This window comes from Anabrus simplex, chromosome 5, assembly GCF_040414725.1.
Source record: "Anabrus simplex isolate iqAnaSimp1 chromosome 5, ASM4041472v1, whole genome shotgun sequence".
Classification (NCBI taxonomy): Eukaryota; Metazoa; Arthropoda; class Insecta; order Orthoptera; family Tettigoniidae; genus Anabrus; species Anabrus simplex.
The window spans coordinates 262606100-262630998 of NC_090269.1; the positions used below are offsets into that span (position 1 = coordinate 262606100).

Genomic DNA, 24899 nt, shown 5'->3' on the forward strand with positions numbered 1-24899 from the left:
GTTTTAAACCTCACTTTCCCTTTCGATTAAGTGGCTATCAGGTCATACGACAGGATAGTAATGGTCATGACGGTGTCGCGACATGCATTCAGAAGTCCTTAAGTTATACCACGCTAACTCTTCAATATTTTATCCCACACACTTATGCGGTAAGAATAGTTTATAACAACATTTGTTTTATGAATACATACTGTCCTCCGCACATTTATGTCACCCAAGGACAATGAGCACAATTTTTCGCTCAATTTGCACACTTTCAGCACATCTTCGTTGTAGAGGACTTCAATTGTCATCACACCGAATGGGAATGTACAAAAGATACGATAAAAGTGTTAAATTTATTATTAATGTCTAATAGACACGAGTTTTTCATTTTAAATGATGGCTCCCCGACTCGTCTTTCACCACCGGATCCCCACCTAGCGCGGTGGATCTGACACTTTGCCTTACGAACATGGTTCCCGTTACCACGTGGCATACTTTGGCAGACACTCACACCAGCGATCATTTACCTATTATCATAACGTATGGAGTTAGACAATATATCCCTACATCATTAGCCTTGCACACAGTAAGTAACGTCCGCTCATACAAAAATTTCAATTCCCAAACCTATCGTGCATATATTACTCAAATTCTGCAGCAGGGGAGTGGTAACCATATAACTTTTACATCATTAGTTGCTTATTTGACCCAATATTTAAATACATTTCACCCTTGCAGAACCATCAAAGCATCTAGTCCTCCCCCGGTTAATGTCATTAAATGGTAGGATAAAGACTGTCACGAGAAAACAACTATTTAAATTATACCGTCAGTCTATGATTCAACACAATTATTTGCAATTACGAAAGCATATCGCAAAGACGAAACTCATTTTTAATGCCAAGAAACGTAAGGCTTGGCAAGCATTTATTTCATCATTAACCCCTCAGCTACCCTCACCAAAATTATGGAATGCCATTCGTATGATAACGAGAACGTTTCAATATCAAGCTCAATATTTCTTTCCTCGTATGGTCTTAGAAGTATTTCTGCAATCGATCACCCCGCTTTCGGCACTTCCTCCATTTTTACCTTCACCATGCTTTCATTCTCGCCAGTTCACTACATTGTTACAACTAATAACCTATAATGAAATTCAATCCGTAATCTCTAATGTCAATAGTTCATCGCCAGAACCGGATGCTATCACGTATAATATGCTGAAATTACTTCCTCCCCAAGCTCAAGTCTTATTACTACAATATTATAATGATATTCTTACGTCTCTTCAAGTACCAACACAATGGAATAATTTTTTATAACCCCAATATTAAAACCCACCAAACGTCCAAATGCACCCGAAAATTTTAGAGGAATTGTATTAGGATCATGAATACGCAAAACATTTTGTAAAATTTTACTGAAAAGAATTGTGTGGACGTTAGAATATTATTCCCTGTTTCCTAAGTATCAACTTGCCTTTATGCGAGGACGCAGTACACAAGATCCTATCACTATATTGATCCTTGATATTTTATTAGCTAAATGGCGGAAGCGAACTACTATTGCCGTTTTCCTGGACATCAAAGGTGCTTACGATTCAGTGTTATTGCATATATGTGGGAAAAATTATCTAGTTATGGATTTCCCTTTAATTTTATATCTATTTTGCACCAATTATTCACAAACCGTACTTTAACAGTCAAATCTACTCAATATCAAATTGACAGTCGTCAAACATCGAACGGTTTACCACAGGGGTCCATCTTGAGTGGAATATCATTTGCTTTATATTTGCAGGAACTCGAAACTATTATAACACCTTATGCCCGTATATTAGCTTTTGCAGATGATTATGTCATTTATTGTTCCCATACTAACATTGACAATTGCAGGAACACAATATCGCATGTCCTGAGTCTTGTTTTTCGGTGGCTAACTTCTCATGGGCTCCATCTTTCACTACCTAAGTGTGCAGCAATGGTTTTCACTACCAAACGAGTTTTTGACAAAAGTCCTATTACTTTCGATGATTATAGAATCCCCTTTGTCCCCCAAAATTTATATATAGGATTTTGTATGGATCAAAATTTAAATTGGAATTATCAACTTCAGCGGTTAACTAGACAGTCAGAACGTTATATCCACATTTTGAAAACAGTAACTAGGCGTAATTGGGGTGCTGACCCCTCTTCAGCTTTACAGTTATATCGCGCAACCATTCGATCTACATTGGACTACAGTGCACATATAATTGACTTAGCAACCAAGCAAAATCTTTTAAAATTAGATAGAATACAATTTTCCGCTTTTCGTATAAGTATTGGTGCGCTCAAAACTGCACCTACAAACGCTTTGTTGGTTGAAGCCACAGAAGAACCTCTTCATACACGTCGATTAAAAATAGCGAAAAAATTTCTGCTCAAACATATCGGTAGATCGCACTCTATTATATTTCCTAAACTGAAATTATTGTATGAATATTACCAACAGCGTCCCCCAACAAATCACCGATACCCAGCGATATATATGGCATATGTTGACATGCAGAATATTCATGACTCAATTCTACGAACACCCCGCTTAATCATGTATTCATACAATTATGACATTCTATCATTCAGACCGTCCATAATTATGTCTTCTTCCTGTCCATTGAACCAATATTCACGTGAAACTGACTCATAAAAATATTAAAGGATTATTACATTCACAAGATTATAATATATTTACCGATGGGGCAAAATCACCTAATGGAGTAGGAGCAGCCTTCTTTGATTCTCAAGTACAACTAAGTTTCAAATATCTCCTACCGAATAGTATAACTATATTTACAGCAGAACTCTATGAGATTTATCAAGCACTTTTATATGTTCAAAGACTTAGACTCCGGAAGATAAATATATTTAGCGATTCTCAAAGTGTTCTCCAGGCGTTACAATCTTTTTCACAAACTTATAATATGTATATATACGAAGTTAAACACCTGCTCTATCAACTCGAGAATTCAGGCTTTTATATAACGTTAATCTGGATGAAAGGGCATATTAATAATTTCGGTAATGATAAAGCCGATTCGGCATCTAAAGAGGCAAGTAATGATACCTCAAATCTACTACAAATTAAAATTCCGATTTCAGACCTATTTTCACGTATTAAGATGGACGCTAATCAGGCGGGGCATACACTATGGCGACTTTCTGCAGGTACGAAAGGACAACTTTATTACCAATTGCAGCCTAACATTCCGAAACAACCATGGTTTTTCAAAGGTACGTACACGCGTCGACATATTATCAATATTATACAATTACGTTTTAATCACTCGTTAACCCCAGCTTACAAACATCGTTTTAATATCGATAACAGTCCATCTTGTACTTGTGGATACATTAATGGCATAGTGATCATTTATTTTTTCATTGACCACTATATGCACCTCAACAACTACTCTTAATTCGGAAATTAGTAAGTATTCACGTACCTACCTTTGCGATACGCGAGTTTCAGTCTTGTTATTCCAACCATCACCACAGATAATCACAATCCTTAACCATTTTCTTGACTCTACTCAAATACGGTTGTAATTATGCTACATTCAATTATTTGTTCCCAGCGTGCATGGAAGTGACACTTCTATAGGTTCCAAGGGCTTTGCCCACATCTTTTCTTATTTTGAAGGTCTTGTAGTGTTTCCTAAGATTTCATATTACCTGCTGAACTTGTGCACATAAAGTTTACTCGTGATGCGTGTGTATCGTAAAGTGAATTAAGTGAAATATTAGGTATGGCTTGAGACTGGGAAACAGAACACTCAATCCCAACCAATCTCCTCAAGAAAGAAAGAAATATCCTTAAAAGAAAGGTCAAGCGGGAATATTTTTGTCAAGCATAGTTGGTGTTGCTGATCCTGATTGCATCCAACTTTTTTGACGGGATTGTGGTGGCGGTCGGTTGGATGATTGACGATCGTTGGTCCATGTGTTGAATTGAAATTACAAGTTCCCCGCCTGTAAACGACTGCAAACACTTTCGCAGAACTTTTTGTTTTACTTGTAGTACAGTTGAAGTTTTTATTATAGTTGTAATATGTCGGATTTAGACTTGGACGAACTTACACGCCAGCTGCAGAAGACGTCTGTAGGAAGTTCTGGTGTTAGTTTTGAAGGGAGATCGTTAAAACTCAATGCGGAAGAAGATGGTTCGTATTCACTGTTATACTTTTTTTTAAGAATGCTCTTGGTGCAGCATTAGGCCTATCAGTTGTGTTTCCTCTGATGTCCGTGCTTTTCTTAGTCGCTGATCTTTCATTTGGTTGATTGTGGGGCAAAATGTAGCCAGACATGAAGATTCGGTACTGTCAGTGAATTACGCGTTTATTCATAGTAATGCAATTTTCTGAAAGTATTGTCTTTTTCGTGTTGTCGTCTCTCACTTCTAACTTTCTTCTTGTGAAGACTTCTGTTGCATAATATACGGTAATAATTTTTTTATTAGGTCAGTGCACTTAAATGTGATTTGTTAGAACATTAGTTTGACATGTACTTTGCGTAATTCTTGCCAAAGAGACCAGGAAAGAAAAAAAATACCAAGGAAAGTGAGAGCAAGCAAAGTCATCTTTGCGACAAGCCATCGAAGGTTTTGGAGGAGTGAAATGTAAAGACTGTCTTTGTTTTGCAGCCTTGCTGGGATAAGCTTGGTTGGTAATTGGTGTGTTAACAACATTGATGTCATGCTGCCTCTACTCCTCCATCCAGGCATCTTGTAGCAGGGAGTGCTGTCCGGGCTGCCTACAATTTGAGATACTCCCTGTGCATGTCATAAGGGCCCCATACACGCGCAGACTTCTGGAATACTTACCTGCACAGACTTGCCTCTGAGAGGTAAGTCAGAAGTATGCAGTTGCCCACACATGCTCAGACTAAATGATTATTTACCAAGGAAGTTGAATACGACATGCTCAGCTGTTTTCTGTTTAAGATTATGCGCTTCAGATGGTTAAAAAATGTATACGGATTAAAATTAATTAGATAGTCTGTATAGAATATGAGTTGTTATTTGGACATAATGTAGTGCTCTGCACGAAGAAGACTCGCAAAAAAAAAAAAAAAAAAAAAAAAAAAAAAAAAAAAAAACCAACATTGCAGTTTTCATATTTGTAGGTTACCACGTTTACATTTTCTGCCGCAGCTCTGATATAACACTTTCTTTGCAAAGTCTCTGGCTGAATTCAAGCAGAGCCAGAATGTCAGAGACTTGCCAGCAGACTTATTGGCCATACACACAGATTCATGTCTGAAGAGACTGGTTTGCGCAGACTTACCTCCGACTAAGTCTGCGCGTGTACGGGGCCCTATAGGTTACTCTAAACTTACTCTGTTGGTATCAGCATTGGAGGTCATTATCGGCCTTCGTGGGCACCCTGGAGGTGGTGTGACTAGGATTATTATTTAAAATTTATTTCTTGCTGTTTTGCTTTACGTCCACCGACACAGATATGTCTTATTGCGACGATGGGATAGGTAAGGCCTAAGAATGGGAAGGAAGCGGCCGTGGCCTTAATTAAGGTGCAGCCCCAGCATATGCCTGGTGTGAAATGGGAAACCACACAAAACCATCTTCTGGGCTGCCGACAATGGGATTCGAACTCACTATCTCCCGGATGCAAGCTCACAGCTGCGCGCTCCTAACCGCACGACCAACTCACCCAGTGATTATATTTTTTATACTGCAGTTAGTGCGTTGCACATTCATTATTAGGCAGCCATTTAAAGCCATTGTCCATTAGGGCGTGAGGCAGAAAATAGCATTGCGAGCAGAGTGAGAGGTAAAATTGTATGCCACCAATGTCCTTACAGCAACAACTACCACTTGTTTAACTTGCTACTAGCTACGTTGGATCAGAATTAGAATGCCCAACTCATGATCACAAGTTCAGAGGTTCAGTCCAGGCTGAGGTAGATGTGTTTTTTTGAAGGGTGGGTTGAAATCTTGGCACTCCATGTCATAGTTGTTGGCATGTTGAAAGCCTGTGGTGGAGCACTCTGCATCTCCCCGACAAAATTAACTCGGATGTAGAAACCGTTTAGGGTCCTATTTCATAAAAGTTACAATTTGACAGGTGACAGAAAATTGTCATACAGGTTTATATATTGACAGTTTTGTGTTTCATAAAAGCTTACAAGTTTACTTATGTCTCAAAAACTGAAGATGTTACAGATGTGAAAATTGGTATTTGGAATCTCCTATAAAAATAAAGGAACTTTTTTTTTTTTTGGAAAATCCACTTAAGGGGGGTTGTAAAAAGGACTGAAAAAGGAGTTGAATTCCTTTTATGAGAATCCTTATATCTCAAAAACTGAAGATGTTACAGATATGAAAATTTGTATTTGGAACTTTAAAGATAAGAAACACGTATTTCTTTGTTTTCGGAAAATCCACTTACGGGAGGGGGGTGAACAGAAAGAAAAAGTTGAATTCTTTTTATGAGGATACTTAGGCCTATATATCAAATACCAAAGATGTTACAGATGTGAAATTTGGTATTTCTAAACTCCTTTACAAATAAAGAAACATCCACTTGGAAAGTGAAGATGTTAGACATGAAAATTGGTATCTGGAAACTCCTTTATAAATAAACATGAATTTTTTTTTGTATTTGGAAAAAAACAGTTAAGGAGATTAAAAAGGACTGGTAGAATGGGAAGCAAATATACAGCATTCCATTTGTAATCGCTTACTCCATGTTCAGGACATTCACGTACCATACGTAAGGAAGTTACCTGAAGAACAAGATATGGCACTCCACAGACTTGACATAAAAAAAAGAAAGTCTCCCCCCCAAAGATTGACGGAAGAAAACTACACGAAATTATGAGAAATGGATCCTTTCAGTCATGGTGTCAGCTACCACATAAAGTAAAACGAGTAGTATTATGTTCAGACTGCCTGAAAGCAAACTCCTGGATGACTCATAAATCACCTCTGTCCTCCTCTGAATACATAAATGCAGTGAAGATGACATGCAACCTCACCTCAGTCAGGTCGGTTCCCGGTAGGTCATTCAACACAACCCGTTGCCGCCAAAATGGCTGCAACGAGACAGAAACCCTTGGACATGTGCTGGGATTCTGCCGGAGCACTGAACTAATGCGCAACCATCTCCACCACCGTGTAAGATCGTCGATTGCTCAAGGCTTGAGATAGCGTGGATGGGAGGTGCACGAGGAGGTTCACGGCGTCTCTACCGATGACTCTGATTGGAGTGCGGACATCGTAGCCATCAACAGAGAGGACATTGAAGCGATGGTCTTAGATCCCACCATTCGCTTTGAAATGTACCTGGATCAGGCTCGGGATGTGGACCTAGAAAAGCAAGCTATTTATATTCCATGCTTGCCTTACTTTTCATCTAAGTATAAAATACTTATCGATTGGTGGATTGTCAGAGGCCTGCTATTCGGAGCAAGAGGTCCCCTCCCTAGTCAGAGATCGAACTTGAAAGTTCCATTCTGCGAGTTAGAAAAAATAGTAATACAGATCCTGAGGGACTCTCTGCAAATCATTCAGTTCCATCTGTACCTGAGAATGTGATTGACATTTCTCCCGCACTAACCCTGGGAAAAAAGAAGATAACAGCTTCAATGATTAAATTTTCATTTCTTGATATTTTTAAACTCCATTGAAATTGAAACTGTATTCCGGATCCAAATGGTCACCCTCATTGGAGGACGGATGATTTATTTCTTTAATAAATATCTCTCTCTCTATTAGGATATGGATATCTCAAAATCTGAAGGTTATAGGTGTTAAAGTTGGTATTTGTAAACTCCTTTACAAATAAAGACTTGCATCTGGGAGATAGTGGGTTTGAACCCCACTGTCAGCAGCCCTGAAGATGGTTTCTCATTTTCACACCAGACAAATGCTGGGGCTATACTTTAATTAAGGCCACGACTGCTTCCTTGCCATTCCTAAGCCTTTCCTATCCCATCGTCGTTATATGACCTGTGTGTGTCGTTGTGATGTAAAGCAAATAGCCAAAAATAAATTAATAAAGAAAAAAGTATTCTTTTGTTTTTGGAAAATCCACTTGGGGTAGGGGTGGGGGTGAAAAGAAGTGAAATAGGGGTTGAAGGAAGGGTTTCAAAAAATTCCTCTGAGGGGATAAAACTGGGGTAAAATGCAGAAAACCAAAATATTCATTACTCTGAAACAGATGTGTTAGGTCATCAGCCCAGAGGCTGGTTGGATCCTCAAATAGCACCACCAAAGGTTATGCAGTTATAAGGAAACCGTAAAAACCAATGGCAGCACCAAAATGAGGCGTACTAGGCAAGACGAGGAGTGAGGTAGTTTGCCAGCTATCTGAACAAAATTGAAATATCACTCAGTGATTGCTCCTTTATGAACTAGATGTTAAATAAAGTTTAGAAACAAAATTCAGTAGGGGTTAATATCCGAAAACAAAAATATTAATTTCTCTGAAACCATTTGACATACGAGGTTGAAATTTCACATAATGGTTTCTCCCATATGTCTTAGATTTAAAATAAAAATTCATCTTAAAATTGTTCACCCCGTAAAGGGTTTTGACCGGGAGGGAGAGGCCTAAAAGCATAAATATTTATATCTCTGAAGCCGACTGACATACGAGTTTGAAATTTCACATGATGTGTGCTGTATATGTCTCAGATATTAAATGACAAGTGGTCTTAAAATGATACACCCCTAAGATAATTTGACTGGAAGGGTAAATCCTGAAAATATAATTATTCCTATCTCTGAAACTGTTTGGCTTACTAGGTTGAAATTTCACATGATGGCTGCTCCTATATGTAATAGCTTTTAAATAAAAAGTGGGCTTAAAACAATACAGCCTTCTAACCCCAACTTGGCAGGTGCGATCCTGGCTCAGTCCGGTGGTATTTGAAGGTGCTCAAATACGACAGCCCCGTGTCGGTAATTTGCTGGCACGTAAAAGAACTCCTGCAGGACTAAATTCCGGCACCTCGGTGTCTCCGAAGACCTTAAACAGTAGTTAGTGGGACGTAAAGCAAATAACATTATTATTATTATTATTATTATTATTATTATTATTATTATTATTAAAACAATACACCCCAAAGGTGTTCTGACTGGGGGTGGGTGCGAGGTCCGATGACTAAAGATATCCATTTCTCTGAATTCGCTTGACATACAAGGTTAAAATTTCACAAGATGGTTGCTCTATACATTTTAAATTTTAAATAATAACAGGTCTTAAAAATGACAAAATTATTCATCACTCCAAACCGTTTGACGTATGGATTTGTAAATTTAGAAGAACATCGTATGTCATAGATGTCAAATATGATATAATTCAAAACATTTCACGTGTATAAGGTTTGCCTACTAGTTCAGCGGATGATGAGGAAATCAAAAGAATATATGAAAAGATAGAAGATTTAACACAATATGTAAAAGGTGATGAGAATCTAATTGTGATGGGAGACTGGAATGCAGTTGTAGGCCACGGAAGAGAAGGTAGTACAGTAGGAGAATTCGAATTGGGACAAAGGAATGAAGGAGGAAGTCGACTGGTTGAATTCTGCACTGATCATAATTTAATCCTTGCTAATACTTGGTTCAAACACCACAAACGCCGGCTGTATTCGAGGTCGAGACCTGGAGACACTGAAAGGTATCAAATAGACTTCTTTTTGATTAGGCAGAGATTCAGAAACCAAGTGTTGGATTGCAAAACTTTCCCAGGAGCAGACGTGGACTCTGACCACAACTTGTTGGTCATGAAATGCCATCTGAAGTTGAAGAAATTGAAGAAAGGAAGGAATGCAAGGAGATGGGATCTAGACAAGTTGAAAGAAAAGAGAGTGAGGGATTGTTTCAAAGAACATGTTGCACAAGGACTAAATGAAAAGACTGAAGTAAACACAATAGAGGATGAACGGGCAGTCATGAAAAATAAGGTCAGTAGGGTTGTTGAAGAAAGGTTAGGATGGAAGGAAAGATCAACTGGAATCAGTGGATAACTCAGGAAATACTGGGCCTGATTCATAAACGACAAAAATACTAGAATGCAAGATATGAATTTCATAAGATGGTTGCTCTATACATTTTAGATTTTAAATAATAACAGGTGATTAAAAAATGAAGTGGATAGAAAGCGCAAGATAGCTAAGGAAGAATAGCTGAAGGAGAAGTGCAAGGATGTTGAAGGCTGTATGATCCTAGGAAAGATAGATGCTGCATACAGGAAAATCAAGGAAACCTTTGGAGAAAGGAAATCTAGTTCTAAGAGCACAGATGGAAAGCCACTTCTTGGGAAAGAAGACATAGCAGAAAGATGGCAGCAACATATCCCAACAGTTGTATCGAGGTAAAGACGTAGATGATTTGGTTCTGAAACGAGAAGAGGCTGTTGATTCTGATGAAAATGGGAGACCCAGTTTTGAAGTCAGAGTTTGACAGGCTGTTAGAGACCTAAATAGGAACAAGGCATCTGGAATTGATGACATTCCCTCTGAATTACTGGCTGCCTTAGGAGAAACTAGCATGGTAAGGTTATTCCTTCTAGTGTGTAAGATGTATGGGTCAGAAGAAGTGCCGTCCGATTTTTGGCAGAGTGTTGTTATACCTATTCCCAAGAAAGTCGGTGCTGGCAAGTGTGAAAACTACCGCATCATTCGTTTAGTATCTCATGCCTGTAAAATTTTAACACACATTATTTACAGAAGAATGGAAAGACAAGTTGAAGCTTAGTTGGATCTTAGAGGATAGAATTAAGAAGGTCGACAAGTCCACCTACATGGAATTCGTAGATCTAGAAAAGGCATTTGATAACGTTGATTGGACCAAGCTATTTGAGATTCTGAAGGTGATTGGGATCAGTTACCAAGGACGAAGAATTATCTACAATCTGTATAAAAATCAGTCTGCAGTGATAATAATCGAGGGCTTTGAAAAAAAAAAAAAACCAACAATCCAGAAAGGAGTGAGGCAAGGTTCTAGTTTGTCTCCCCTCCTTTTCAATGTTTACATAGAACAGGCAGTAAAGGAAATCAAAGAGCAATTTGGAAAGGGAATCACAATCCAAGGAGGGGAGATCAGAACCTTGAAATTTGCCGATATTATTTTATCTGAGACTGCAGAAGATCTTGAGAATTTGCTGAATGGTATGGACAAAGTCTTGGGTAAGGAGAGCAAGATGGAAATAAATAAGTCCAAAACAAAAGTAATGGAGTGCAATTGAATGAAGTAGGGAGATGCAGGAAATACTAGATTAGGAAATGAAGTCTTAAAGGAAGTAGATGAATATTGTTACTTGGGTAGTAAAGTAACTAACGATGGCAGAAGTAAGGAAGACATAAAATGCAGACTAGCACAAGCAAGGAAAAGTTTTCTTAAGAAAAGAAATTTGCTCACTTCAAACATTGATATAAGAATTAGAAATATGTTTCTGAAGACTTTCACTTGGGGCGTGGCATTGTATGGAAGTGAAACATGGACGATAATTAGCTCAGAAAGAAAGAGAATAGAAGCTTTCAAAATGTGGTGTTACAGAAGAATGCTGAAGGTGAAATGGATAGATCGAATCACAAATGAAGAGATACTGAATTGAATTGGGCGATTGATTTGGCTGAATTTGACGAGAAGAAGGGATAGAATGATAGGACACATCTTAAGACACCCAGGACTTGTTCATTTGGTTTTTGAAGGAAGTGTAGGCGGTGAGAACGGTAGGGGTAGACCAAGGTGTGAATATGACAAGTAGATTAGAGCAGATGTATGATGCAATAGTTACATAGAAATGAAAAGGGGCTGTGCGGTTAGGGGCGCACAGCTGTGAGCTTGCGTCCGGGAGATAGTGGGTTCGAACCCCACTGTCGGCAGCCCTGAAGCTGGTTTTCCTTGGTTTCCCATTTTCACAACAGGCAAATGTTGGGGCTGTACCTTAATTAAAGCCAGGGTCGCTTCCTTCCCACTCCTAGCACTTTCCTATCCCATCGTCGGTGCAACGTAAAGCAACTAGAAAAAACAAGATAAGGTTAGCACTGGATAGGGTGGCATGGAGCGCTGCATCAAACTAGTCTATGGATTGATGACTCAAACAACACCACTACCAACAAGGTTTGGGACCAGCTAGAATTTGTTGAAGTTGTAAAATTAAGTCTTCACTACAGCCAAGGTACTCAACTGAATTTCTTATTTCTCTCCTCTATTGCCAAAGAAATTTATTAGTAAAACTCGAAGGGTTTAACTGAAATAATCCTAAACTTAGTACATGACTGGATGAAATTTTTTTGAGACTGTATGCCATTAATGACCTATGTATTCTTGCACACATTGAATGTATAATGTTTAAAGATTTAAACCTCTCAAATTACTAATCAAATTTCACAAGATTAATACATATACTAAGCCTAAATAATAATGGAGGTTTCATCTCATTTGTCAGAGATTGGTGCTGCCCTCTTTAAACATTAAATTCTGTCTTAGGTTTTAAATAAGAAGTGGTTCTGACTGGAGGGTGAGGATAGATGACAAAACATGCATGTTTGTGGTACTGTTTGAATTGCAAAGTTAAAATTTCAGATGATATTCTAGGTGTTAAATAACAGGTTTGAAACAAATTTAATCCCTTGGAGAGTTCAGTGGGTGGTGAGATCCCAAAATGAATATTCCTTCCTCCGAAATGGCTTAATGTATGAAGACAAAATTCCAGAAAGCAGTGCATATTTTTAAATCCCAGGTGTGAAATAGGTATTTTTAAACATTTCACCCCTAAAGTGTTAAATGGGGATTACCTCCAGGAACGAAGTTATTTCTCCCTCCAAAGCTGTTTGACATACAAAGTTGTAATTTTACAAGAACTTTCTTCTTTTATGACCTAGGTGTAAAATATTGTATACTTCAAAATATTTCTCCCTTGAGGGGATTAGATGGTGGTTGACTCTCAAAAACACAATATCCATTCTTTGGAAACCGTTTCAGGCACGAAATGAATTTTTTTTTTTTTGAAGGGTGGTCTTCTACATTCTAGATGTTAATAAAAAGCATTCCTCCCTCCATTACTGTTTGATGTACAAAATCAAAATTTTACAGGTTGGTTGCTTTACGCCCCAGATGTTAAGTAAGATAGGGTTTAAAGCATTCCAAATCTTCTGTGCTGGGCTCAAATGACTGTTAGATCAGAAGAAAAATAATCATTCCCCCAAAACTGTTCGACGTACAAACTGAGGGTATATTTTACAGGCTCAGTCGACAATGGAATCTCCAAAATGTAAAACTTTGAATAATAAATGTACCGGGCGGTATACCTATACGCCGCACATTTGAATTTTCCGCCTTAAAGTACTCCTCTACTGGAGAAACTCTGAACTTTAAAAACCGAATCTACTCAACTGTTTCTCAGAAGACGTCACTGTGTGTATTTCGCTTTGTTTTGTTTTTCATTGATCAAGAAGTCTGGACATTCTCTTATAGATGTCACTGCCAAATAAACTATGATCACGCACCCTGGTGCGAAGTGAAGGAACTTTTTTGAAGAAATTTCGTATTCAGAAGTTTTGGTCTTTACTAAATTTTGTTCTTTCATCTGTGGGTTGGCAATATTAATTTTTCTTTCCGCCAGTTTTGAACTTAGCCAATCCCGAATTTCTTTAATTTTGGACCAATCGGGTCCTCTTCCCCAATTTTGATCTGTAACTTTTAGACGACCAATAAACGTCTGTGGGTGTGTCTTAATCATTCATGAAAGGTCTCGAATCTTCCACGAGGGTTTAAAAACTGCTGATTTTCTCGGCTCTTCGCCACTTCAACAACATCTTGCTTAGTGTATAGAAGCATAGCAGAGGGCGGGTAGCGCCTCTTCCTTCGGGCAGCAGCTCTTCAACAAGGTAATGGCCATTTAACATCTTTCTTTGCTCTTTGCTAGCTCAGCAGTTTAACCTGCAGGGGAGGTCCGAAACCTTTAATATGTAACCTTTAAACATGTAAATCTTTTTCCATCTTTGTAAAACTTCATATATCTTTAAATGTAATTCGGGGATAGAGAGTGCTTTACCCTCTCGAGCTCCCCTTCATTTTGAATTTGAGGTGACTATGTTTTCGTAACCGTTTTTCTCTTCCTTCTTAATGTGTTAAATTTATTTTGTATACAAGTCACCTCCATAGATTGGGATTAGCCCCTGTGCAATAGGCCTGGGGCCTCTTAGGTTTTAAAAGGTGTATTTAGGAGTGCTAATTTACGCCTCCATTTAAAATTAACCTAGTTTTTGTCCACTAAGGCCTGGTAGAATGGGTACAAGATACCCCTGTTTCTTTGTAAGTGTGCCTTGAGGGCAGTTTGTAGTAAAGTCCGTTTATGGCCTTTTAATAGGCTTGAAAGATTGAAAGCGGGTCAGCTCTTTTTTGGGTATTTTGAAAAGGTGCCTCTGGGAGGCGTGACATTTGATAGCTGGGAGCAAGTGCTCCATTGTATTGAGGGAATTTCTGCCCTTTTCTAAAATATGTGTTTGTGAGCTGAGAGCTCAGACCTGGCAAAACTTGGGGCTCGGAGCCCAGAACTTGTTAATACCTGAAACTCTTGTTTTCGTTTGTAAAATTATAACTTGTACCTGACTAGTGGATAGCTGTTGATCATTCTTGTTAAAAATTTGTTTTTAATTCTATGTAAACATTGTTAAGCTTTGAAAATATAACCTTTATTGAATTATTAATTTATCTTTCGGCCTTGTAGTTGGACCCATTCCAGCCCGCACCTTCTTTCACCTCTGCTGATCCACCAAAACCTCGGAACAATAAATTTCAGTTTAAAGCCGCAGCGAAGCAATAAGGAACAGTATTCTTCTCTTTGATTTGTAGTGCTTTTTTAAACATAATTTAACACCTAACATATATATATATATTGTACCAGAAATGCTGGTCCAGTATCAGTGTTGAAGTATTTCAAACTTAACAAACGTGCCGTATGCGAACAGATCAGCCGGCTACAGCAGGCATGTGGCGAGTGACGTAGGAGCCAGCTCCAATTCGCCAAGGCTAAGTTGTGTCATCCATAGAACTTTCCAAACCTTCTACCATAAATAACTCGTATATGAATTATGATATGAATATAAGAACATCATCGTACACACCATTTTAATATCTCCAATACCACCAAGTTTCATTAAATTCCACCTCGGATTAAGGAAGATATTGAGAGAAATGGAACAGCTGCAATCTCTGCAACTTTAGTATAAAAGAGAATTTGACACGACACAGTCTCGTCCCACAGTCAAACCAGGACGGTTGGCTGATGGAAGTTGGTGCTGCGATGTGACATTACGGAATCAAAGTCTATGGTCTGGACTCTACTGAATTACAGTGAGGAGAAATCTGAAACATTTTAATAGTAACTGCAAACTTAGTCGTAGAATAGAGATGTGCGATATTTTAAATATCTCAAAGTGATTTAAATATTTCTGCAGATAGCGAGCTTAGAATCTTGAACAGTGCCTTAGGACTTCTATTTTCTCAAGTGGAACTTGAATGTTAGGAAAACATTTGAATGCCCTGTGTACCATCTCATGCTTCTCAAGTTATAAAGTACAGGTATTGCATGGTACAATATATATACACACACACACACACACACACAGTGATAATTAAAACAAAATTGGCACGTTACTATCTCATTCCTAAAGGTGCCGCGAACGTACAAAGGTTTGGAATCACCCTATGCACATCATCATCATTAATAATCATCATTATTGAAGGTCATTAGGCCTATGTTTTTTTACATTTTTTTTTCAAATTTTTTTAATTTTTTTTTATTTTTTTATTTTTTTTTCACTGAATAGAATTTAAGTGTTTGTTTGGAATGAAGTCATTCATATTCAGTGTCATCTGAGATAATATAAAATAATATAAAAATAAGTTTTCCAGTTCTGTCAAAACATGAAATAGAACTCTTAGAGCACTGTAACATACCTGTAAAAGAACATAATACCATAATTCCATTCACGTGTGAATTTACTTGTAATTTCATGGTATCTTTAAACAAACGTAAGAATATCAGTGAACAGAACTAATTTTCACGATCAAATTATTATAAAGTCTTAGCAGTATTATTATTCGTGTTTGAACATAAACAGGACAGTCTGAGTGAACGGGACTAATTTCACTCCTGTATTAATAATCTAACAGTGCTACTTCTTGTCATATATCTACATTACAGTGCTTGTGAACGGAACTAATTTCACATGTAAAGCATTTAACTTCTTGTACGAAAGTGAAATAACTGCCATCCATAGTGTCATAGCAGTATTGAATAAATTTTGTAAATACATGCAAAGCAATTGTAGAGCAGTAGAACTCCACAAATAGTTGCGTTGTCTTCTTCAAACATTAAAGGCATAAGTAAACTGTTTCATGTGCACAATATCATAATCTGTGCCAAGTATAACTTACATTAAGGAGAATGCGGGTTCAATTCTATTGACATTCGGCCGCATGAAAGTTAATTTCTTTATTTTCTCAAGTGACCAGTTTATTTGCCTTAAAAGAAACATTTGTTTTCAATTTCATTGACATTTGAAACGGCTTCTTTGCATTTATTTTCTGATCCTTTCCTGGGAATGATTAAAGTTGATTCAGAAATTACACGTCGGACTGATACGTCTATTATGTTCAAGGGCTTAAATGCATGTGTTCGCGCTACCCTTCCGAGTGAGTGATATCGGCGAACCAAACTCCTAGACCTTCAAGATCTTCAAGAACTTCAAGAGCTTCCCTCGTTGGAGTGTACGTGGTCGCATGAGCTGATCCATGGTGAGGACGAGAGGAGTAGCAGAGCAACATGGGACATCACCAGTCACAGGACGGAGAAAGGTCACGCCCAATCCATCTCTACTGTAGTGAGGTGATATGAACTTGATTTTTCAGAACGAAAAAAACAACTTCAAAAAATTCTGAACTTCATTCAAAGCAAAACCTCTCACTCTCTATACCCACTCCAATTTAATGTGCCGTACATGCCCTGTGTACCATCTCATGCTCCTCAAGTTATAAAGTACAGGTATTGCATGGTATAATTGGTATAATATATATGTACATACACACACGCATACAGTGATAATTAAAACAAAATTGGCGCGTTACTATCTCATTCCTAAAGGTGCCGCGAACGTACAAAGGTTGGGAATCGCCCTATGCACATCATCATCATTATTGAAGGTCATTAGGCCTATGTTTTTTTACAATTTTTTTTTCAAATTGCTTTCTTTTTTGCATTTTCACTGAATAGAATTTAAGTGTTTGTTTGTTTGGAATGAAGTCATTCATATTCAATGTCATCTGAGTTAATATAATATAAAATAATATAAAAATAAGTTTTCCAGTTCTGTCGAAACATGAAATAGAACTCTTAGAGCATTGTAACATACCTGTAAAAGAACATAATACCATAACAATAACAAATACTTTTACATTATTTTAGTGGTATGCGATAGTGTTCTAAGTGTTATATTTATTGTTTCAGCAGACTGGAAGTACTTAGTTATATTGTCGAATTAAAGAGACACTTACTTATCTTAATTCACAATCTTGTAATTGAATGTTCTCTTGCTGTTGCTGACCCCTTTCCTCTCACTAGTATTATTTGTTTCCACCCCTGGCAACAACAAAAAACTTCATGCACTATGGCATGTTATCCACAAATTGCTAAATAATTTCCTGGGGGATGCACATCCACTCCTCCAAGAGCGCTAGTCTCATTTCATTCAGGAATGGCTCAATATATTTTGGGTCGAAACTAGTCCCAGTTATATAGGACACTATACAAGCTAATGGAGTTGAATAGGTGAACCCTTCTCTACCGTTTGATAGTCAACATTTTGACGTTGGACGTTTTGCCCAAGAATATCCCATAGGTACTCATTCGGATTGAGGTCTGGGCAATGTGCTGGCCAGTTCAGGGTTTGTATCCCAACATCATGAAGGAATCCTGACACACAACAAGCAACGTGGGGGTGGGTATTGTGCATCAGTCTGAAGTTTTTTTGTAACAAATGGAGCAGAGGGGATTAATTACGTGCTCTTTCAACATCTCTTCAATTGGTATGCATTCAGAGTACCTCCATCAATGATGACAAGCTCTGTTCATGCCTCGAAGCTGATACCTCACCAAACCATGAAGGAACCCCACTTCCAAACTTCATCCTTTTGAAGATATTGGAGGGTGAATACCACTCCACAGTCTTTCTCCATACTCTTCTACCATCAGAAAAACTGAGGACATTTTGTTCCTTGTGACAAAAATTATACCATATATTGATAATATGTTGGTGCTTATTTGTTTCAGATTCAGTTTTTTCAAAGTGATCTGCTTTTTTAAATGTTGCCAGTTGCATGAAAATTGTTAAATTATGTTGTATTTAATGTATACAAACATTGTTTTTATCCATGGAATTGAGATAATAATGTTATGAAGTAGTAGTTACTTGTTTTGGAAGCATAAAGTGTTGAGAGAAGTGGAATAAGGTGGATTTCACATTTCCCTACGCAGCAACCCACCAGTCTGATGCAAACAGTTGGCGAGTTGCCAGATGAACACTGGGGACTGAGTAGATTCTTAAGAGTTTCTCCCTTCAGTTCTCAAAAGCAATTAGTTTTATCACAACACTTCATAAGTGGGATTATTTTATTGGTTATTTAAATTATTTTTTTTTGCATTTAAAAAAAAAATGAGATTAACTACAACTGTTTTGATATTTGAAGCACAAGAAGATTCAAATGCAACACATGTTTCATTTTTCTTTTTATGGAAAACTGTCATTTAGAAAAGCCACTAGGTGTTCAAACAGGACACCATTACTAATCACCTCTGAAGAGAGTCAAACCAATTTCAAATTCATCCTATGTAATAAAATATGATAATTTCCATTAAATCTAAAATGGGTTAATCTACAAGATCAAGATTTGTCTGTTATGTCATAATAAAGTGTTTTTCATATTCTTTACAGCAAAGGAAGTTGTGGAAGCTATAGAGGCTTGCCCTAATCTGGAATACTTGAACTTAGAAGGTAATACTTTGGGTATTGATGCTGCCAAAGCTATTGCAAAAGCTTTAGAATCCCATAAAGAATTCAAGAGAGCATTATGGAAGGACTTATTCACTGGTCGAATGAAAGACGAAATTCCTAAAGCCCTGGTAAGTCCAATGAGTACTGAACTTCATTTTATTGTTTGCGTTCTTTTTTAGTCGCATCACTGTGATACCAGCAGTTCAGTCAGTCACCACTGATTAGCAGTTAGGTCTACCTCCCAGGTGGCAGATTCCTCGTCAGTTGTTTACCTAGTCTCACATGATTTCAAAGAAGTTGGTGATTTATAGAACATCTTCCTTGGTAAATTACCGTATTTCTCTGAATCCAAGACTACCCTGAATGCAAGACGATCCCCACTTTTTCCTTCAGAATATTAAATAAGGCTTAAAAAGTGCTTTGTGAAATCATCTTATTTGTAATAAATTAAACATTTAATTTGAGAAAAACAAAAAATACGCATATAAATATCTACCCGCTTCCCTAATAATTTTCATTAGATTCATCTAAATCACTGCCATTGATGTGAACATACTTCCACAGACTGTCATCTTTTTGAAGTCAAATTACAATTTTAATTTGAGAAACAAAATAAACACAAATATCATGTAAATTCTTGCTAATTTTCATATCACTATCATTGGAGCTATTATTGAAGTCACCTGAATCGCTGCCACTGATCTGAACATTCTTTCACAGAATGTCATTTTTATGAAATCATAATCTTAAATTAATAAAGAATTTAAAATTTAATTGGAGAAAAAGTAAAACACACAAAAATATCATGAAAATTGTCATTTAGAATTACTAATCACTTACATTGAAGATGTCTGAATCACTGTCACTGTTCTGAAATATTCTTCCACAGAATGTTATTCTCACTCCCATCTAGTGCATTGAAGATACAACACTTCTTAAAACCTTCCACAATTGAATCACTGGGGATCTGGTCCCAGGCTGTGAGGATCCACTCTCCAAGTAATTCTACTGATGGTTTCTTTAGTTTCCCTGTAAAAGTCAAGGCATGAACCCCACCGAGTAACCAGTCGGTGTACAGCTTATTTACCACCACATCCAGCACTTACAGTAGTGATGTCAGGTCTCCTGGCATAACAGCAAGGTTTGTATTTGATTTGTAGATTTCCTCTTTCACATTGAGAGTGAGATGGCCCTTAAATCCATCTAGAACCAACATCCCATGTTGATTGAGGAGTGCTCCAGGCAGGGGTCGAAAAATACCGGGCGTCTGGAAATTTTTACCTGGTTTTGAAAATTTATTTTTTGAAATCCGGAGTTCCCTTACATGTACGTTCCCACCACTTTACAAAGTAACAGGTCGTGCAAGTGTTTCATGTTTTTTTTTGTAGCTCATATATTCTAATATGTACAATAAACATTTTCAGTGCTTTTGGCAGAGTCTTGAATTCTGTAATTGCTCTTCATACCTTGCAAGTAGACGTTTCAGTTCTACGCGAGAGCTGTCTAGCAGTCATGGGAGATATCGTTGTAACCAGTCAAACAAGTATCTTTTCATGTGGACATATTATAACACATCGAGTTCCATTACAGATGATCAGCAATCGGTAGCCGATTACAAAGATCAGACCAGAGTTGTGGAGAAATGCAGAGAACTACTATGTTAAATAATTCCACAAACACTACATTACTGCCTTCCTTCCCGTGATAGCCATTCCTAAACTATTGCCGCCAAAGCAGTGCTGATAAATTCCTGTGGAATTCATTCTTTGCATTTAGAACATACGGAATGGCGTGATTATCAGTTCTTGTATTTTCACCGAACATTATTATTACTTTAAATTTAATTACAGCATCTTGGTATTGAACGGTTTACACTTTAGAAATACAGATGTTTTTATTCCTGCGCGTTTATAGAAAATTGGCAATGTAGCATCAGACATTGAAGCCCACGAACTCGGAAGCCATTTAACGCTAGTGTAGTTTACGTTCCTGTGTCATACTTGAGAAAATCAGCAAAATGAAACAAATAAAGCCATACAAATTGACTGATGCGAGTAAAAAACAGTGTACACTTTCGGATATCTTCATAAATGGGGCCCGTAAATGTAACACAAAGTGATACAGAAGCGAGTGAATGTGAGAAACACTTGATGGAAGTGCCGATTGTAGTGATCAGGGCGACAATGACCAGCGTGATATTTATGGTGTTCAAGACAATGATAGGTCAAACATTAAAAATACGTCGAAATTTCAGTTTTCAGCCAAACGGAAATTTCAGCGCTTTTAGCAAAATGCGTAAAGAAAATGAATGCTAACATGTTACAGCATATGAATGCATTGTTCATTGCATCTTATCATATTGCAAAGAAGGTTTGGTTACATTGTTAAGCAAGTTGAATGTTATTGATTCAGAGAAGTATGTGAATGATACACAATGCAGAGAATCGTAGCTTGAATTACTACCGTGGCTGTGCTATGAAGAAATGCAGTAACTTTCGTAGTATTGCCGACAAAAATTCTAAAGTTGTGTCCGGATTTTCAGGACCGTTTAAACTGGAAACGTTTAAAACATACGAAAAATCCTATCCTCACTCAAAGTGTCAGGAGGCTGAAAAAAAATTGCATAACAGCCCCAGAGGGCCTTGGCCTTCCAAGTTACCGCTGCTCAGCCCGGAGGCCTGCAGATGATGTATTGTGTGGTCAGCACGACGAATCCTCTAGGCTGTTATCCTTGGCTTTCTTGACCTGGGCCGCCATCTCACCGTCAGATAGCTCCTCAATTGTAGTCATGTAGGCTGATTGGACCTCAAACCAGACCTCAGATCCAGGTAAAAATCCCTAACCTGGCCGGGAATCGAACCCGGGGCAAACATGCTACCCCTACACTGCGGGGCCGGCAGGAGGCTGAATGTTTCATGAAGAATCCCGAATGTGCATAAAGGAAATTAATGCTAATATGTTAGAGCGTATGAATGCATTGTTCATGGCATCTTATCATATTGCAAAAAAATAACAGGCCCTACACTGATTTTGAAGGTTTGGTTGCATTGTTAAGCAAGTTGAATGTTACTGATTCAGAGAAATATGTGAATGATACACAATGCAGAGAATTTATTTCATACATTAACTCAGATCTTCGTGAAGATTTTAGCCTATATGTGGCATTAAGGAAAGTTCATGTCAGTATCTTACTCGATGGATCAACAGATAAATCTGATGATGAGGAGCTGATACTTTACATTCTTTTTAAAAAAATAAGGTGACTTTCTATTGTGCCATTGGAGGAGGCTCTAGAAATAGAATTGGTTCAGTTAGGGCTTGGAGAACTCTTTACGGTACAAAACTAATAGGTAGGGACTGATGGAGCACCGTGTGTGATTGGTGTCCATAATGGTATGGTTATAAAAATATCTGAAAAAATTGAGAACTTGGTAAAACATTCATTGTGTTGCACGTCAACTCCAACTCGTTCTTCATTCACTAAAAAATGTGAAACTTAAAAATCATTGATGAAATTGATTCTATACTCAGGAAACTATATATGTTTTATGGACATTCACCAAAACGACTTTGTGAACTGAAGAAAATTTCGGAGTTGCTGGGATATGCATTATCTAAATTCCAGTACTTGCTCCAAGTTGGATGGGTAGCAAGCAAATTAAATGCTTTGCATGCAGTTGTCAAAGACTCGGAATGCCTAGTGGTGCATTTAGAGAATATTTCTGAAAGGAAAGGTGAAGACAGAATCGCGGCCATTAAAGCAAGGGGTGACATCAAACTTCTCAGCAGCTTGTCGCTGACGACGGCCATAGAGTTATTTCATCTCAAAGTTAGTCCAGTTGCGTCCTATGGGATAGAAAGCATATGGGTGCATCTTACCAAGGCACAGTTACGAAGTTTAGAGAATGTAAAATCAGCATTTTTTAAGAGGTCACTTTGTCTATCCAAGTAGGCCTACACTCCTTCGCGCCTTGCTTACGTGCTGACAAGAGAACTGTTCTATGTAGAAGAGCTGCGTCTGAAGTTCCTGCTCCCCACCACCACGGCGTATAAGGCACTACTGCAGGAACTTCGTCAAAAGAGGAACAACATATCGGACTATTTTTACCTCAGTGACGCAATGATTAACTTAGAGTGCATGCAAGGAGGTTATGAATTAAGACATATATTAACAAGGCTCGCCATGCATGAATTTCACCATAAACCGTGTGAATCCAAGCAATTCCATAACTCCTGCCATGACTGTAAGTGCGGAAGATGTGGTGAACTCTGCGAGAGATACCATGTACTAAAGTGTAAATCGAGAACAGAAAATCTGAGAACCTTTTGTGAGACAGTGTAATACTTTGTATACTTGTATTCATGCACATTGAGCGCATTTAAATATTTACTAAACACTGTTATTAGGTGTGTTGAATAAGAATCTCACGAGCGACAAGGAATATATTTTGGCAAGTGGTATTACCTTTCTGAAACACATTTCTTCAAAATGAGGACATTCAAAGTGCCACTGGTGTTATTGACACACATTTCAGGCCATCAGGAAAACAAGTGGAAAATTATGGCAATGGTGAAATACAGCTCTTGCCACTCATTTTTCAAAACACCTTCAAATTGAGGAAAACAACGTAGAAGACATACTGAGAGAGTGGTACGAGTTCAAGTAGTCGGGAGAGGTCTTCCACTGAATGATCTACTTGAAAAATCACGGACTGTGAAAGGACGATTTCCGAATTTAGGAAAGCTCCTTAGTATACAGTGGCAACAATTCCTGTATCGACTTATCGTGTGAGCGAGGTTTCAGCACAATGAATATTATTAAACACAAACTGTGAACCAAGCTTGCTAAGAAGAACTTAAGTAATCTCATGATGATATCTTTGAATTGACCCTCTTTCAAGGACTTAGATGCAACAAAATGTATTGATTGTTCGTGTTTTTGTGGGAAATCAAACAGGCACATGTAGTGTAATTTTAAACGACACTGACCTTGAAGCTGACTGGTGATTATTTGGGTTAGTATCTCTTAAAATATAAATTTCCATTCTTTTATGAACTGATAGACTATACTACTTACGGTCACATTTAAAAAACAATACGTAGCTGTATCCTAATCTAACCTGTGGTTTTCATAATGTATATTTGCAAAAAAATGTGCTGGCTCCCAATAAAAAGGGGCTGGCTACTGAACTATTTCTATTTTTTTTCTACCCCTGGCTCCAGGCCTTCTGTTCCACACTGTTCGCATCCAGCAGTCAACCATAAGTTCATTTACTATCCATCCCTTTGCCTGATGGCAACTGCTCTTTTGGCATATTTTTGCAGGCAAGAATGACATACGGTGACATCTTCCTTCCATTGGCAAGCACACACATCATCACTGTTATACGTGATATTTCATTTCCTATAGTATGTACCAATATATTTCTTGGTCCTTTATCTTCCACCATAGTATATAAAAATATAAAAATAAACTGGCGTCTTATCAGTGTTGCCAGTCTGTCCCGTCAAATAAAATTTTTGCTTTCGCACCTTTATTACATATCACTAGAACTCTTCATATGCACCTGGCAGGCGCTGCACAAGGATTATGTGACACTGCATCACTAGCCCATTACAACTCATCATTCTTGTGCACCATCCATTGCTGCCTTTGAATTCCGGGAATTCCTCTTTGTTGTGCCATCTTGCGGGTGCATTCATATTATCGCATCTCGTGTTCTGGTCATTACCTCCTTGTGTTTTTAATGTACATACCTCACAATTTCATCATAGACTTCTTTAAAGCATCCTTGTTGCGGACCACTGAATGCCTTTCTTGTAGAGTATGCATTTTTAAAGCATTATCAG

At 37.8% G+C, this 24899-nt stretch overlaps 1 protein-coding gene across 3 annotated transcripts in view; it reads left to right on the plus strand.

The window, feature by feature from the left end:
* Positions 1–3886: 3886 nt before the first annotated feature.
* The window catches only part of RanGAP (Ran GTPase activating protein), a 232050-nt gene continuing 211037 nt past the window's right edge, over positions 3887–24899 (plus strand). The window contains exons 1-3 of one of the 3 annotated variants that reach the window (XM_067147371.2): positions 4054–4186; positions 4666–4868; positions 18990–19177. In XM_067147371.2, coding sequence (XP_067003472.2) covers positions 19151–19177 — 27 coding nt within the window. In that variant the 5' untranslated portion in view covers positions 4054–4186; positions 4666–4868; positions 18990–19150. Of the gene's footprint in view, positions 4187–4665; positions 4869–18989; positions 19178–24899 lie in introns of all 3 variants that reach the window. The other 2 variants (XM_068227612.1, XM_067147370.2) reach the window with 2 other exon arrangements.